The following is a 13,091-nucleotide window of genomic DNA, read 5'->3' on the forward strand; positions in this document are numbered from 1 at the left end:
ATTAATAGTGGGCCACGTGAGTTTGGCCAGTCTTGACCCACATTTAAAATACATTTAAATAATTTTTGAGTAAAGAAAAAAATTCTACCAATCAGGTCACTTTGAGAAAAAGTATGCCCATAGTGTGCCTAAAGCGCATCACTCCATGGGTTTATCAATTTGATTGCAATCGTGACACACCAACCTATCTGCCCCAGTTCAGGCCCAGTTATAAGATATAAACTTGGCTGAGACTTGGCCCAAATATGGTAGGTGTTTAGCCCTTGTCTGGAAGCCAGATTTGGTCCAGTCATGTACCGTAATTCACTGCGGCATGTGGGCCAGAGCTGGGCCAGAGAAATTTTGCTATGTGGGTGGCTAATGCAGCTGTTAGCCTATAGTGGGCCAGAGAAGATATGGAAAATGTGGCCCAGTTATCTTAAAACATATGTGGGCCACTTTAGGCAAATATTTAGCACCAGTAAACTCTGGCTAATGCAGCTGTTAGCCTACAGTGGCCCAGAGAAGATATGGAAAATGTGGCCCAGTTACCTTAAAACATATGTGGGCCGCTTTTGGCAAATATTCAGCACAGTAAGCTATGTGGATCTGAGCCTAAAGTGGCCCAGAGAAAATGTGGCAAATGTGGCCCAGTTATCTTAAAATATGTGAACCACATAGACTAAAGTCACCATCATGGAGAAAAATATTTGCTTTAGTTGGGCTCTTAGCCCTGAACCTCATTCATTCATTCATTTTCTTTTCGGCTTAGTTATTTTATGAATCTAGGGTCGCCACAGCGGAATGAACCGCCAACTTATCTAGCACATGTTTTATGCAGCGGATGCCTTTCCAGCTGCAACCCATCTCAGGGAAACATCCATACACACTCATACACTACGGACAATTTAGCCTACCCAATTCACCTGTACAGCATGTCTTTGGACTGTGGAGGAAACCAGAGCACCCAGAGAAAACCCACGCGAATGCAGGGAGAACATGCAAACTCCACACAGAAACACCAGCTAACCCAGCCGAGGCTCAAACCAGTGACCTTCTTGCTGTGAGGCGACAGCACTACCTACTGAGCCACTGCGACGCCAGCCCTGAACCTCTTAATATAAATTTTTAATTTGGGCTGCTGTAACTTTTAAGAACAGGTAAAAAAAACTAAATGAAGTGAGGCACAACCTGTGATGTTTAATGTTTAATCCATTATTAAAAGTAACCTAATAACATGCTCGCACATGCCACAGAATTATGAAGGTTTATAAGCTAAAACAATTCTACGGTTCAACTTCTGCTCACAGAGACATCAATAATCAGTGTATGAACCTCAACAATGTTACAAGCGAACAAAACTCACAAACAGGATAATAAAAGTGACAAAATCAACAATGCCAACATAAACAGCAGAATTAAAAGCAAATAATGAAAACTGAAGCATAACTAAGCTATAGAATGTATTCATACTGCAATGCATGCTGGGATGTTTGTACTTTGCCACACTCAGAAGATGCAGGCCAGATCTAGGATAGAATAAAAGCAAATTGTGGCTCAGAATAGGGTCAGTTCTGGTTTATTTGGTTGAATTCTGGCTAATATGTGGTATTGCTTTGGCTTATTTGTGGCCAGATCTGACAAACAGGAGCGGACTGCCCTGGAGCCATCATTCCATTCAGTGTGTGGGTCAGAATAACAGCAAACTGTGGCCCAGAATAGGGTCAGTTCTGGTTCAATTGGTGAATTCTGGCTGATATGTGATATTACTTTGGATTAATCGTGGCCCAGATCTGGCAAACAGGAGCGGACCGCCCAATTGCATAATTCCATGTGGTATGTGGGCCGGATGTAAGAGTATGGTGTGGGCTGGATTTGAGCCACTTGAATTTTGCAAGCTGGGAAAGACTCTATTTTTAGCTTTGGAACATAATTTTATATTTTATTCTGATTTAAAATCTTGTCTACAAACATTGAAACATTTAAACTGAAGCATTCCATTATTATTGACCTTTTTATCAAAGTAAACAAACTACAGGGAAAGTTTTAAAATATAGTTTTCTGCTGGATCCCAGGACATGCTGGATTATTTGATAATGAACAAACCGACGAAGCCGCCAAAACAGCCCTAGCAGGAAAACAAAGACAAAAACAAGTTTATGTAAGCTACGAATAAAACTTATACAAGTTAAATTTTTTTATTTTTTATAAATACTTCCTCATGTATAGTAGAGGTGAATGAGGTACAGAGAAGCTGACATAAATTTGCTCTGTTATTCTTAATCATTGTTTACTTCAGTAAATCAGTTTAATGGTGAAAGGATTGAGCCAATAGGCATATTTATGGAAAGTTTGCGAATAAAAACTCTTGCTTTTTTGTAAAAGTATTTTGTAGTATTTTCAAAATACAAAATACAGTATTTTATTTTGATTCTTGCTGTGGATGCTGTATTTTGTACTCTATTTTGTTACATTTAAAATTTAGGTATTTGGCATTTTGTACTTCATTTCAAAACATACAAAATTGAGGTATTTGGTATTTTATTTAAAAAAACATTTCAATGTATTTTTGCCCATGCCCGACAGTGCGTCTGTTGGCAATAAACTCCATCAACAATTTCAAAATAAAAGCATAAAATAAGCTAACGAGGGCCACTTGTCACTGGTGATTTTGGCTGTGAAATCTTATTTAATGGCGCCACCTGCTGGAAAACTAAACCCAGTGTCTCTTGAAATGATGGGCTTTTAAATTTTTTAATTTATTTATTATTTATATTTATACTGTACATGCTAGTTATCCGTATATATTATAATAATTATATCAAAACTAAATATATATAACTATACATATGTATATATATGTATATGTATGTATATGCTTTTCTTTACATACATATTACGTTTTTTACAGTTTTGAAATATTATATATATATATATATATATATTCATATATATATATTCATATATATATATATATATATATATATATATATATATATATATATATATATATATATATATATATATATATATATATATACATACATACATACATACATACATTTATTATTTATTATTTATTATTATTATTATTATTATTATTGTTGTTGTTGCTGTTGTTGTTGTTATTATTATTATTTGGATATTTATACACACACACACACACACACACACACACACACACACACACACACACACACACACACACACACACACACACATATATATATATATATATATATATATATATATATATATATATATATATATATATATATATGTACACACACACACACACACACACACATACATACATATAATAATATACATATGTAACTATTGTTTGGATATGTATTTATTTATTTATATGTATTTATTATTTATTTAATTATTATTAATAATATTTTTGTTGTGGTTGTCTCATATAAATAGCAAATATTTTTGTTGTTGTTAAATAATTATAAAACAAAGGCTTTTGAAATAGCTTTGGAAGGCATTTATTTATTTACAATGATGTTAATACCTTCATAGGCAAGGTTTATTAAACATGAACAATATTCCTAATATACGTCATTACTGTATTATTTTGCAATCATGTGTAAACAACAACAAAACAATGAACAGATCAAAACAGACGCTCCTTCGAAGGTCACCCACCAACGTCACCGCGACCTACTGCATATTCATACCTCTACTGAATATTCACGAGCACGCCTGTGGAGACGTCATCGCGCCCGAATGAGTATGCATGAGCTCAGCCCTAGCTGTAGTAGGATTCGCGATGTGTCTCTCCGGATGTGTTCGTCGCAGGCGGTAGTGAATGTGATCCAGCAGCGGAGCGACCCTCACGGCAGACCCATGGCGGAGCACAGCGACTCCCCGGCGGCCCTCCAGTCCCCGCAACCCGCGCCCACCACCGGCTGGCCCATCGTCAAGGAGGCGTACGAGCTCCAGGAGGTGATCGGTGGGTACTTACTGATGGATTTGAAGCCCGTTAGTGGCTGCAGTTTGCTGCTTTGGATTTGGGCCTACCGGCTTTTTTTGCCCATATGTGCAGTAATGCAATGCGGATGTGACAAGTGCTGCACAGTGTGTCATTGAGGTAAAGTTGCTTTTGTATTTGCGCATTCGCTCATTTTTGAGCAGTGACAACTTGTGACAAGGTCCCTGTATTGTTTACCGTGCTACTTTGTATTTTAGGTCTGAAATTGAACATTAGCACTGTTTAATTGGCTGTAAACAGTGTTGTGCTTTGATTGTCATTGGCTGCTAATATGATTTCACTATTTACAATTTGCAAAGCATACTTTTATGAAATCATATTATTAAGGAGAAACCCTGAATGTGTGTAAGTAAAGTCAACTTTATCTCACTTAAACCTAAAAATTACTGCACAATTGTTGCAGATGGTTTTTATGTTTAAGTTAAACAAACAAATAACATTTAGCAATGTTCAACTTAATTTGTTTGTTCAAATTCAGCCCCAATTAATTTACATCCCATTAACTTAACTAAAAAAAAAGGTAAATCCACAAAACCATCTTTGAATCAGTTTTTTTCAGTCTGAAATTGAGCATTAGCACTATTTAATTGAATGTGAACATTGTTGTGCTTTGATAATCACTGGCTGCTAATATGATTTTCATATTTAATATTTCCAAGGCATACTTTAAAAAAAATTAGCTATATTGTTAAGGAGAAACCCTGTGTGAATGTAAACCCAACTTTACCTCGATTGTTGTTTCAGGCTTTTTGAACTGTGACAAGAAGTAACACGAACATATCAAGCTTTTATTTATACGCATTAATTATTTTATATCTGTGGTTCTAAATTGAGCTTATCAGAAACCTCTTAGTAATACTTAAGGAACTAGATATTTATATTGACACCATTGAGAAGAGTACAAGAAGATGTGAAAATATGTGTCTTTTTGATACATTTAAGTTATTGTCATTTAACAAGGCCTTAAATTATTTACACAGTTTTTTATCTATCTATCTATCTATCTATCTATCTATCTATCTGTCTGTCTGTCTGTCTGTCTGTCTGTCTGTCTGTCTGTCTGTCTGTCTGTCTGTCTGTCTGTCTGTCTGTCTGTCTGTCTGTCTGTCTAAAATTGTTTAAATGTATTAAATTATAATAAAAATAAAAATAGCATATTATTTTAGTTAATGTTTATCTAACTGTCTGTCCGTCTGTCTAAAATTATTAATTTGTATTATTAAATTATTATTAAAAAATAAAAATAGCACGTTATAGTTAATGTATATCTGTCTGTCTGTCTAAAATTATTAAAATGTATTAAAGTATTATTAATTTTTTGCATATTATTTTAGTTAACATCTATCTATCTATCTATCTATCTATCTATCTATCTATCTATCTATCTATCTATCTATCTATCTATCTATCTATCTATCTATCTATCTATCTATCTATCTATCTATCTATCCGTTCATCCGTCCATCCGTCTATGAAAAAATATTATTCATTTATTAAATTATAAAATACTGTAAATAATTTTAGTTATTTTCTGTCTATCTATTAAAATATTACTAAAATGTATTAAATTATTGTTAAAAAATAAAATGTGCATATTAATTTAGTTAATGTTTTTTTGTTTATTTATTTATGTTTATAATAACAACATTGGTCCAAATTATGTATTTGCAACATTTTTAAAGATATAAATTGTGTTTTATTATTTATTATTTTTTAATATATATAATTTTGTTATTAAACTTCTTCATGTTAATCTGTCTGCCTGTCTATGAAAAAATATTATAATTTATTAAATTATTATACAAAATGCATATTATTTTTAGTTGACTTTTTTTATATTGACTTCAAAAATGTTATTATCTGCATGCATTTTTAGGCCTGTGATTATATAAGAATTTTAAGCCAGTTTAAAGCATTCACAAGAAATTATAATGTTTGTAACTTTAAAAATAGCTTAAATGTATTTATGTATATGTTAGTTTACATTTTATTATTCAATTTGTGCTCCAGAATAAACTATAAACACTGTTTATTTTATTGTATTATCTCTACTGCATTTACCAATGCTCATGATTGGTTTATTATATTTTTAAGCCCCTTCAAAATCCTCCCAATCGCTTTTAAAGTATTAATTAACTCCCAATCAAGTCATCTGGGCAAATTAAACTCGATATATGTAATAGATAATATTGCAATGTCAGTTTTATGTATTTCAGCCTTCTGATCATATGTTTTGAGGCTGTTTTAGATGTTGCGGTGTGTGTATGTGATGATGCTTTATAACAGCGTGTGTCCACTGAGGTGATGTTTATAGCGGAGGTGTTGTTTATTATGACACATGCAGCCAGGGAAGGTTATTTTCAAGTGCAAGTTAGTTTTAGTGATTTGGAAGTTGATGCAATGCGCATTCGCTATTGACAGTGATAACAGGAGGAGTGATGTTAGATGTTGAGAGTTGTGTTATGAGTGTGCAGTGCTGTGTATGCGTGTATGAGGATGTTTTATCTGCATGCCTTCGCTATGTGTGTGTGAGAGATCCACAGAGGTGTCATTTGCTGCATGCAATGCATTTGTGCTGGTGTCAGCGCGCCCTCTGCTGGCCAAGTGGTGGAGTTGTTTTTCAGTAAAAGAGCACATCGTTTTTATTGCTTGTTTAAAAAGTTTTTTTGTTGTTTATTATAAAACACAACTCACAATCATATAACATTGTAAGATGATGTGACAGTCATACACTGTTAAAAGTGCTGGGTTCAAAAGATTCAAAGTAAATCGGCACACTGCCACTTTAGCTCTCAAAAGAGCTAACTAGCTAACTAGTTTGGAGAGCTAAAGTGGCAGTGTGCCGATTTACTTTGAATCTTTTGCTACTTATGTTTGTTTTTTGATCGTGCACCTGCCTTCAAGATTTTTCTAGATGTGCGCACATTTCTGTTTTTTAAAAGTGCTGGGTTCCACACAATTCCTTCATGCTGTCCCAACACAAATGAAGTTAACTTAAACATTTTTAAAAATTAAGTGGATTGAACATAAAACAATTAAGTGGTCCCAAAAACGTAATAATTATGTTGTAATTTTAAATAGACAAGTTACGGCTTTTAATCAAGCAGCAAAAGTCATTTTTGAGTGTACAAAAGCAAGTGATACAGTATGTACACACACGCACACACACACACACAGACAATAAATTATATAAAATTAAAAAGCAGAAAGAGGGTGGATCCATCGTAAATTTAATTTCAAATTGTATCGATAATTTTTTTTATCCTCTAATGGCAAAAATGAATTAATAGGGTATTGGTAAGTAGGGTTGGGCGATGTCGACCAATTTGGCATCGTACGATGACTAATGTGAAACATCGCGATGGATTGTGATCATGTAAAATGGGGGGGGGGAGCGATAGGTGGTTGGAAGCAGTGTTTGACAGAGTGTGTGCGACGTGTCTGAAGAGCGAGGAGGGATCCGGGGGTGAGAAAGGTGCGCGACTTATTTGAGGACTGGGAGGGAGACGCGCGATTTCCGGAGGATTATCACCCGTTTGCGGGCATTTTGAATCCCGAGAGACTCACGAAACTTCCGCGAGACTTGGGATGTCTGGATATCATGTTTAACAACTATAGTGAGATGCGATCTATAGTTAGTATTTATTATATGCATATTTATTTTTAATAAAAACAAGCTTAGATTTGTCAACCTGTCTGGTTTTAGACTATATGGGGCACAGCATGTGTATTTGGATGGCTTTTTTGGCCACACTTGGTTATTATTGTTCATTTATTTGTTTGCTGGAAATTAGAACTGAATTTAGAAATAGTTTTGAAACAAATCTTTGTGCTTAACAAATGAAAGTATGTAGGCTAGTGGATATCTGTGAGTAGCCTACAACACCGTTTCTTTATCTACGAAAGAGAGAAAGAAAAAGTGAAAGTAAAGAGGCTGATTGGAGGAGGCTCGTTCTTTATCCTTGCGCTGCAGATGCTCTGTTTAACTGTTTTCTAGCTAGTGAAGCATTCAGTTTTTCAACGTACAAAGTCCGCCATGTAAATAGCAAATGCGCTATGGCGTGACGCAACTGACTCTTAAAGCGAATGTGAGATGAGATTTGTTTAATGCACGTATGCTCAGAACACACCCATAACTCGTTAAGAGAATAAGCTCAACCCTGTTATACCATGAGCTGGGGCGCAGAGCATATTTTTCCTTCCTTAAAATAGCAAAAGTGGATTCAGACATGGCCTTAGTTCTTTTGCGCCATGCGCTTTAGACTTTGTGCCTAGATCATTAAAATTGAGCCCCATGTCTAAAAAATGTTTTACATTTTTTTACTCCAGTATTTCCAATGGTGTTTCTGTGCTAGCCTGCTGATCCTGAAGGGCGAAGTGCGTGTAAATGGCTTTTCATCCAACTAAATGAATGCTGAAGTCTATTTAACTGATTATAGTTTAACTACATTACAACATCAATGCTGTTAAAGGAACCAAATAAAACTGAAATAGTCACATTAACCATTCACCGGAAGTATATTAATATGAGAAGAAACACTAGCTCTGCATATCTCCTATTCTATTTTTAATAATCACACTTCATAAAAACAGTCTGCAGAAACACTTTGATTGACCTTCTCCCTTTGTACGTGTCAATTTTGATCAGTGCCTAAAAGGGTCTATAGCATTTTATAAAAGAGTTATAAAAGATTATTTATGTGGGTTTTTTTCTTCCTTTTTTTTGACATGCACACTAGGGAATAGACTGCATGATAGTGGCAAAATCTGATACTGTGATCCATTCATTAATCTATCCGTTTATCCGTCATGTTGTCCATCCATCCATCCATCCATCCATCATTTCATACATTTGATTTGATTGATCCATCTGTTCACCAATGTCCCCCATCCAAAGTCACGACAGCAATTTTTTTAAATGTTATTTTAACTTATTTTTTTTATTGCACCTTTATCTTTACATTTTAACCTTTAATAACAATCAACCTAAATCTAACCAACAGACGATGCCCATTGTAACAATTCTAAAGAGAGAAGATTTTTAAATTATAAGTAGCTGTAATAAATGAATAAATAATAATAATGAATAAAAAAAATAAATAAATAATAATAATAATTTTATTTAAAGTTAGTTTCAAGTTTTTTCAAAGTTATACAAAGTTTAGCTTAATATTATAGTCTGTTTGATTGATGCAAGTTTAGATAATAAAAAAGTTTAGGGTGGTAATATTGTAATTTTACAGTGTATAAACTAGTGGTGGGCCATTAACGCAAGACTCTTATCGCATGATAAAAAAAAAAAATAATGCCGTTAATCTATTCTCAAAGTTGGGTTGAGAACTGGGTCTATTCTACGCAAGCTATGGTGACTTTCACCTTGATATTTTAGCGCAGATTTATACCTGACCGGGGATCTGTCTGACAAAAAAATTGCCCATCTGAAACAAATCAGCTGGATGCTTGACTTTAACTGCAGCTCGGTAGTTTCACTTTAACTCATGAACATTTCATTCATGCCCCCATGACAAACTGGAGTATTAAACGCAAATAAGGAGTGAGGGCTGGCGAGAGTGTAATAACGCACGCCAAATGGAATGAAAAAAAAACGTCCGCATTTTGCGATGTGTGTATGTGGTCCTTTACTGACAGCCGCGTGTGTGGATCATGTCGGAAAATATGGCAAAAAGTCCTACATGACAGTAATAGTTTGATTGCGGTGTTTACTTTAATAATGCCATTAATATCTGCATACTCCACATATTAATTCTATTTCTGTTTAGTACAGTTATGACTTTAGTCGGATTAAGGTGATCAAAAAATCGCTGTTTCAAGCTTCTGTAGGCCGACACTTTAAAACTTACGTTTAACTGAATAAACAGTTAGTAAACAAGTACATCTTATTGAACATCATTTATTTTATCACCAATTATCATAGCAGAACAGTTTCTCAAGCAGTTTGTGATGCATTCTGGAAACAGGAGATGAGCCCCTGGTCTAATGCGCCACCTGGCTTGACAAACCTGTTCTCCAAAATTTATTATTTGGGTTGCACACATATTCTGAATGCCTTCGGCAGAATTCAAATGAGCCATTTTAATCTAGAATTATTCCGAGAGTAATCTAGATTAAAACAATTAATCTATGCCCACCTATCGTATAAACTATTGCCTATGTAATAATGGCATTAAAAACTGCTTAATATGTATATTTACCACATGTCAGGTTCTCACATAATGACATAAATAAGACATTTATTTATTTATTTACTTATTTATTTATTTATTTATTTATTCATTCATTATTTATTTATTTATTTATTTACTTATTTATTTATTTATTTATTTATTTATTTATTTATTTATTTATTTATTTATTTATTTATTTATTTATTTATTTTTATGGGTGATGAACTTATCCTAATAATAAGATTAAACTGTCACATTTGTCTTTCTCTATTTTTCATTGATTGACATTTCACCTCCTCCTCTGACCTCTGAAGTGTGTTTTAAATAAAGTCGCCCTGTTATTTATGGACCAGTGCATGTGTAGTAAATAAAGACAGAAGTACAGAAGGCCATCTTGTAGCATGTTAAAGCAGTTTGCTATCAGGTCAGATAAGAGCTCGCGTTAGCCGTGAGCATGTGTGTAGTTTGTGAGCTGTTCTTGTGTCGACGGGTCCGGTGTGCTTGGTCAGGACCCCTTCTTATCTGTCAGCCACAGTTGGCAGAGTGTCACACACTCCTGCGGTGTGAATAGCAGCACTGCGCTTGTGTTTGCGCATGTGTGTGATGGTGATACGTGATGGTGTGTCATATCACATACACTTAATACACTTCAATGAACATGTACACTAGACATCATAATGCAGTTGAAGTCAGGATTATTAGCCCTGGTGTGAATTTTATTTTCCAAATATTTCCCCTATGATGTTTAACAGAGCAAGGGTTTTTTTCACAGTATTTCCTATAATATAATTATAGGAACTCTGAACAATGTGAGGAGAGTTAACTTAGGGTGCTTTCACACCTGTGAATCGATTCACTTGTTCTGAAACAGAGATTAGAATTGTTACATTGTTGCTCTTTGCTCTTGGAGCGGTTCGCTTTCACACTGCAAAGTTTCTAATCGGACCAAAAGAGCTAAAACAAGTCACGTGCGAGTAAACTCTCCTTACATTGGTCAGAGTGTCAGGGTTTATTTTGCAGCGTCCCGCTCAGCTGTCAGGAGAGGTGGTGGTTTGGTGGTGATTGACAGGGTGCGCGCGCGATGTGTCTGAGGAGAGACACGGTGGGGAGGGGTGAGAAGGGTGCGCGACGATGCCTATTTGAGGACTGGGAGAGAGACGCGAGATTACCGGGAGATCATCACTCGTTTGCGGGCATCCGGAGACTCGCGAAACTTCCCGCCCTACTCATAATTCTCTCTTCATATAGTTGTAAGCCTATTACATATCCATAAAAAACTGTGATATAACCGCGCTCGGATCGGATCGCTTTCTCACTGCAATCGAACCGCTCCAGGGTTCGTTTCAATCGAGCCGAGACTACCTCATTTAAGCGATCTCGGAGTGATTACTTTGGCGCGGAACAGAGCGCGATTGCTGGTTTCACATATGCCAATCGAACCGCGCTAACTGGGCAAACGTGTGAAGGCACCCTTACACGTGAATTGTTTTGGCTCTTTTGGTTCGTTTAGAAACTTTACAATGTGCAAGCGAACCGCACCATAACAAATAGCAACATTGAAACAATTTTAATCCCTGTTTCGGAACAAATGAATCGATTCACAGGTGTGAAAGCACCCTTAAGGCAGAAAATATGACCTTACAAACTATAAATAAAATGATATGAACATTTTAATATTTTTACATCACAATAATTTTAGTGAAATTAATTTGAAAACTGAATAAATATAAATTTACACACATTTACACAAGTAAATAAATAGACTAAATGATGGGCTAAAAATTCGCAGATTTCCACACGTGCAGATTCCGTCTGGGATTACTAATAGTTACTAGTTAATTTGTTAAAATTATTAGTAACTAATAAAGAACCCGAATATAGGGATAAACATTTTTTTATAACTGCAATCACTAATAACAATGCTGAAAATGTTTCATGCTTATTTAATTTAGTAAACGCACAAAAAGGTACTGGATACTGGAATTCAACAGAGGATCGCTCGAATGTCAGCTTATAGACAAACCAGCTGATCGGCGTGGCTTTGAAATGCTCCAGTTTCTGTGTCTGTGGTTACACTCAGTAAACAGTTTGGCGAACTGATGACCTTCACGGCCAATCCCAGTCATTTCTGTTGAGCACGTAAACACAATGGCAAATCAGTGTTGTTTAAGAATGTGCTCAACAGCCAAAATGTTAGCAGGAAATGGACATTTTTAAAACTTTAGTATCGATTGGTACCAAATTCCAGTATCGTGACAACCCTAAAATGAAGTTGAGGGTATTATTCAGGAGGCGGAGACCGTCAGAATAGGTATAATCTTTTTTTTAAAGATTTTTTTTTTATATTTTCAAGACAAAATATTCATAAATACACATAAAAACAATCGTTTTTTTTGTAAATAACTTAATGTAATTTGTGTTAGGGGTGACACGGTGGCTCACCGAAGGTCGCTGGTTTGAGCCTCGGCTGGGTCAGTTAGCATTTCAGTGTGGAGTTTGCATGTTTTACCCGAGTTTGCGGGTATATATATATATATATATATATATATATATATATATATATATATATATATATATATATATATATATATATATATATATATATATATGTATATGTGTCAAACCACATACAGTAAAGCATTGCTACATATCTGAAAAAAAAAAAACACATGTAAAGTCTTGCTATAATGATGGCTCAATTCTAAATTTGTCAGATTTAAACCATTTTGCAGGACACTGATAGCATTCTATCTCTCTGCTGAAATGAGACCCAGAGTACAGAAGTGACCCAGTCAGAGTCCTGACCTCAACCCGACCCAGAGACTTTAGTCTGACCTCAAGATCGCAAGATGACCCAAGAATACTGCAGAACTTAAACTGTTTTGTTTGCAGGTTGAGAAGAGGTTATTGCTGCCAAAGGAAGG

General features: G+C 35.0%; 1 protein-coding gene across 2 annotated transcripts in view; it reads left to right on the top strand.

Moving 5' to 3' along the window:
* Positions 1–3,706: 3,706 nt before the first annotated feature.
* stk39 (serine threonine kinase 39) overlaps positions 3,707–13,091 on the top strand; it is a 129,478-nt gene continuing 120,093 nt past the window's right edge. For both annotated transcript variants that reach the window (XR_012385650.1, XM_002667521.8), the window contains exon 1: positions 3,707–3,943. Coding sequence is in view for 1 of the 2 variants with exons in the window: in XM_002667521.8 (XP_002667567.7) it covers positions 3,718–3,943 (226 nt within the window). In the remaining variant the exon portion in view is untranslated. The remainder of the gene's footprint in view (positions 3,944–13,091) is intronic.

Source organism: Danio rerio, chromosome 9 (genome assembly GCF_049306965.1).
Source record: "Danio rerio strain Tuebingen ecotype United States chromosome 9, GRCz12tu, whole genome shotgun sequence".
Taxonomy (NCBI): domain Eukaryota; kingdom Metazoa; phylum Chordata; class Actinopteri; order Cypriniformes; family Danionidae; genus Danio; species Danio rerio.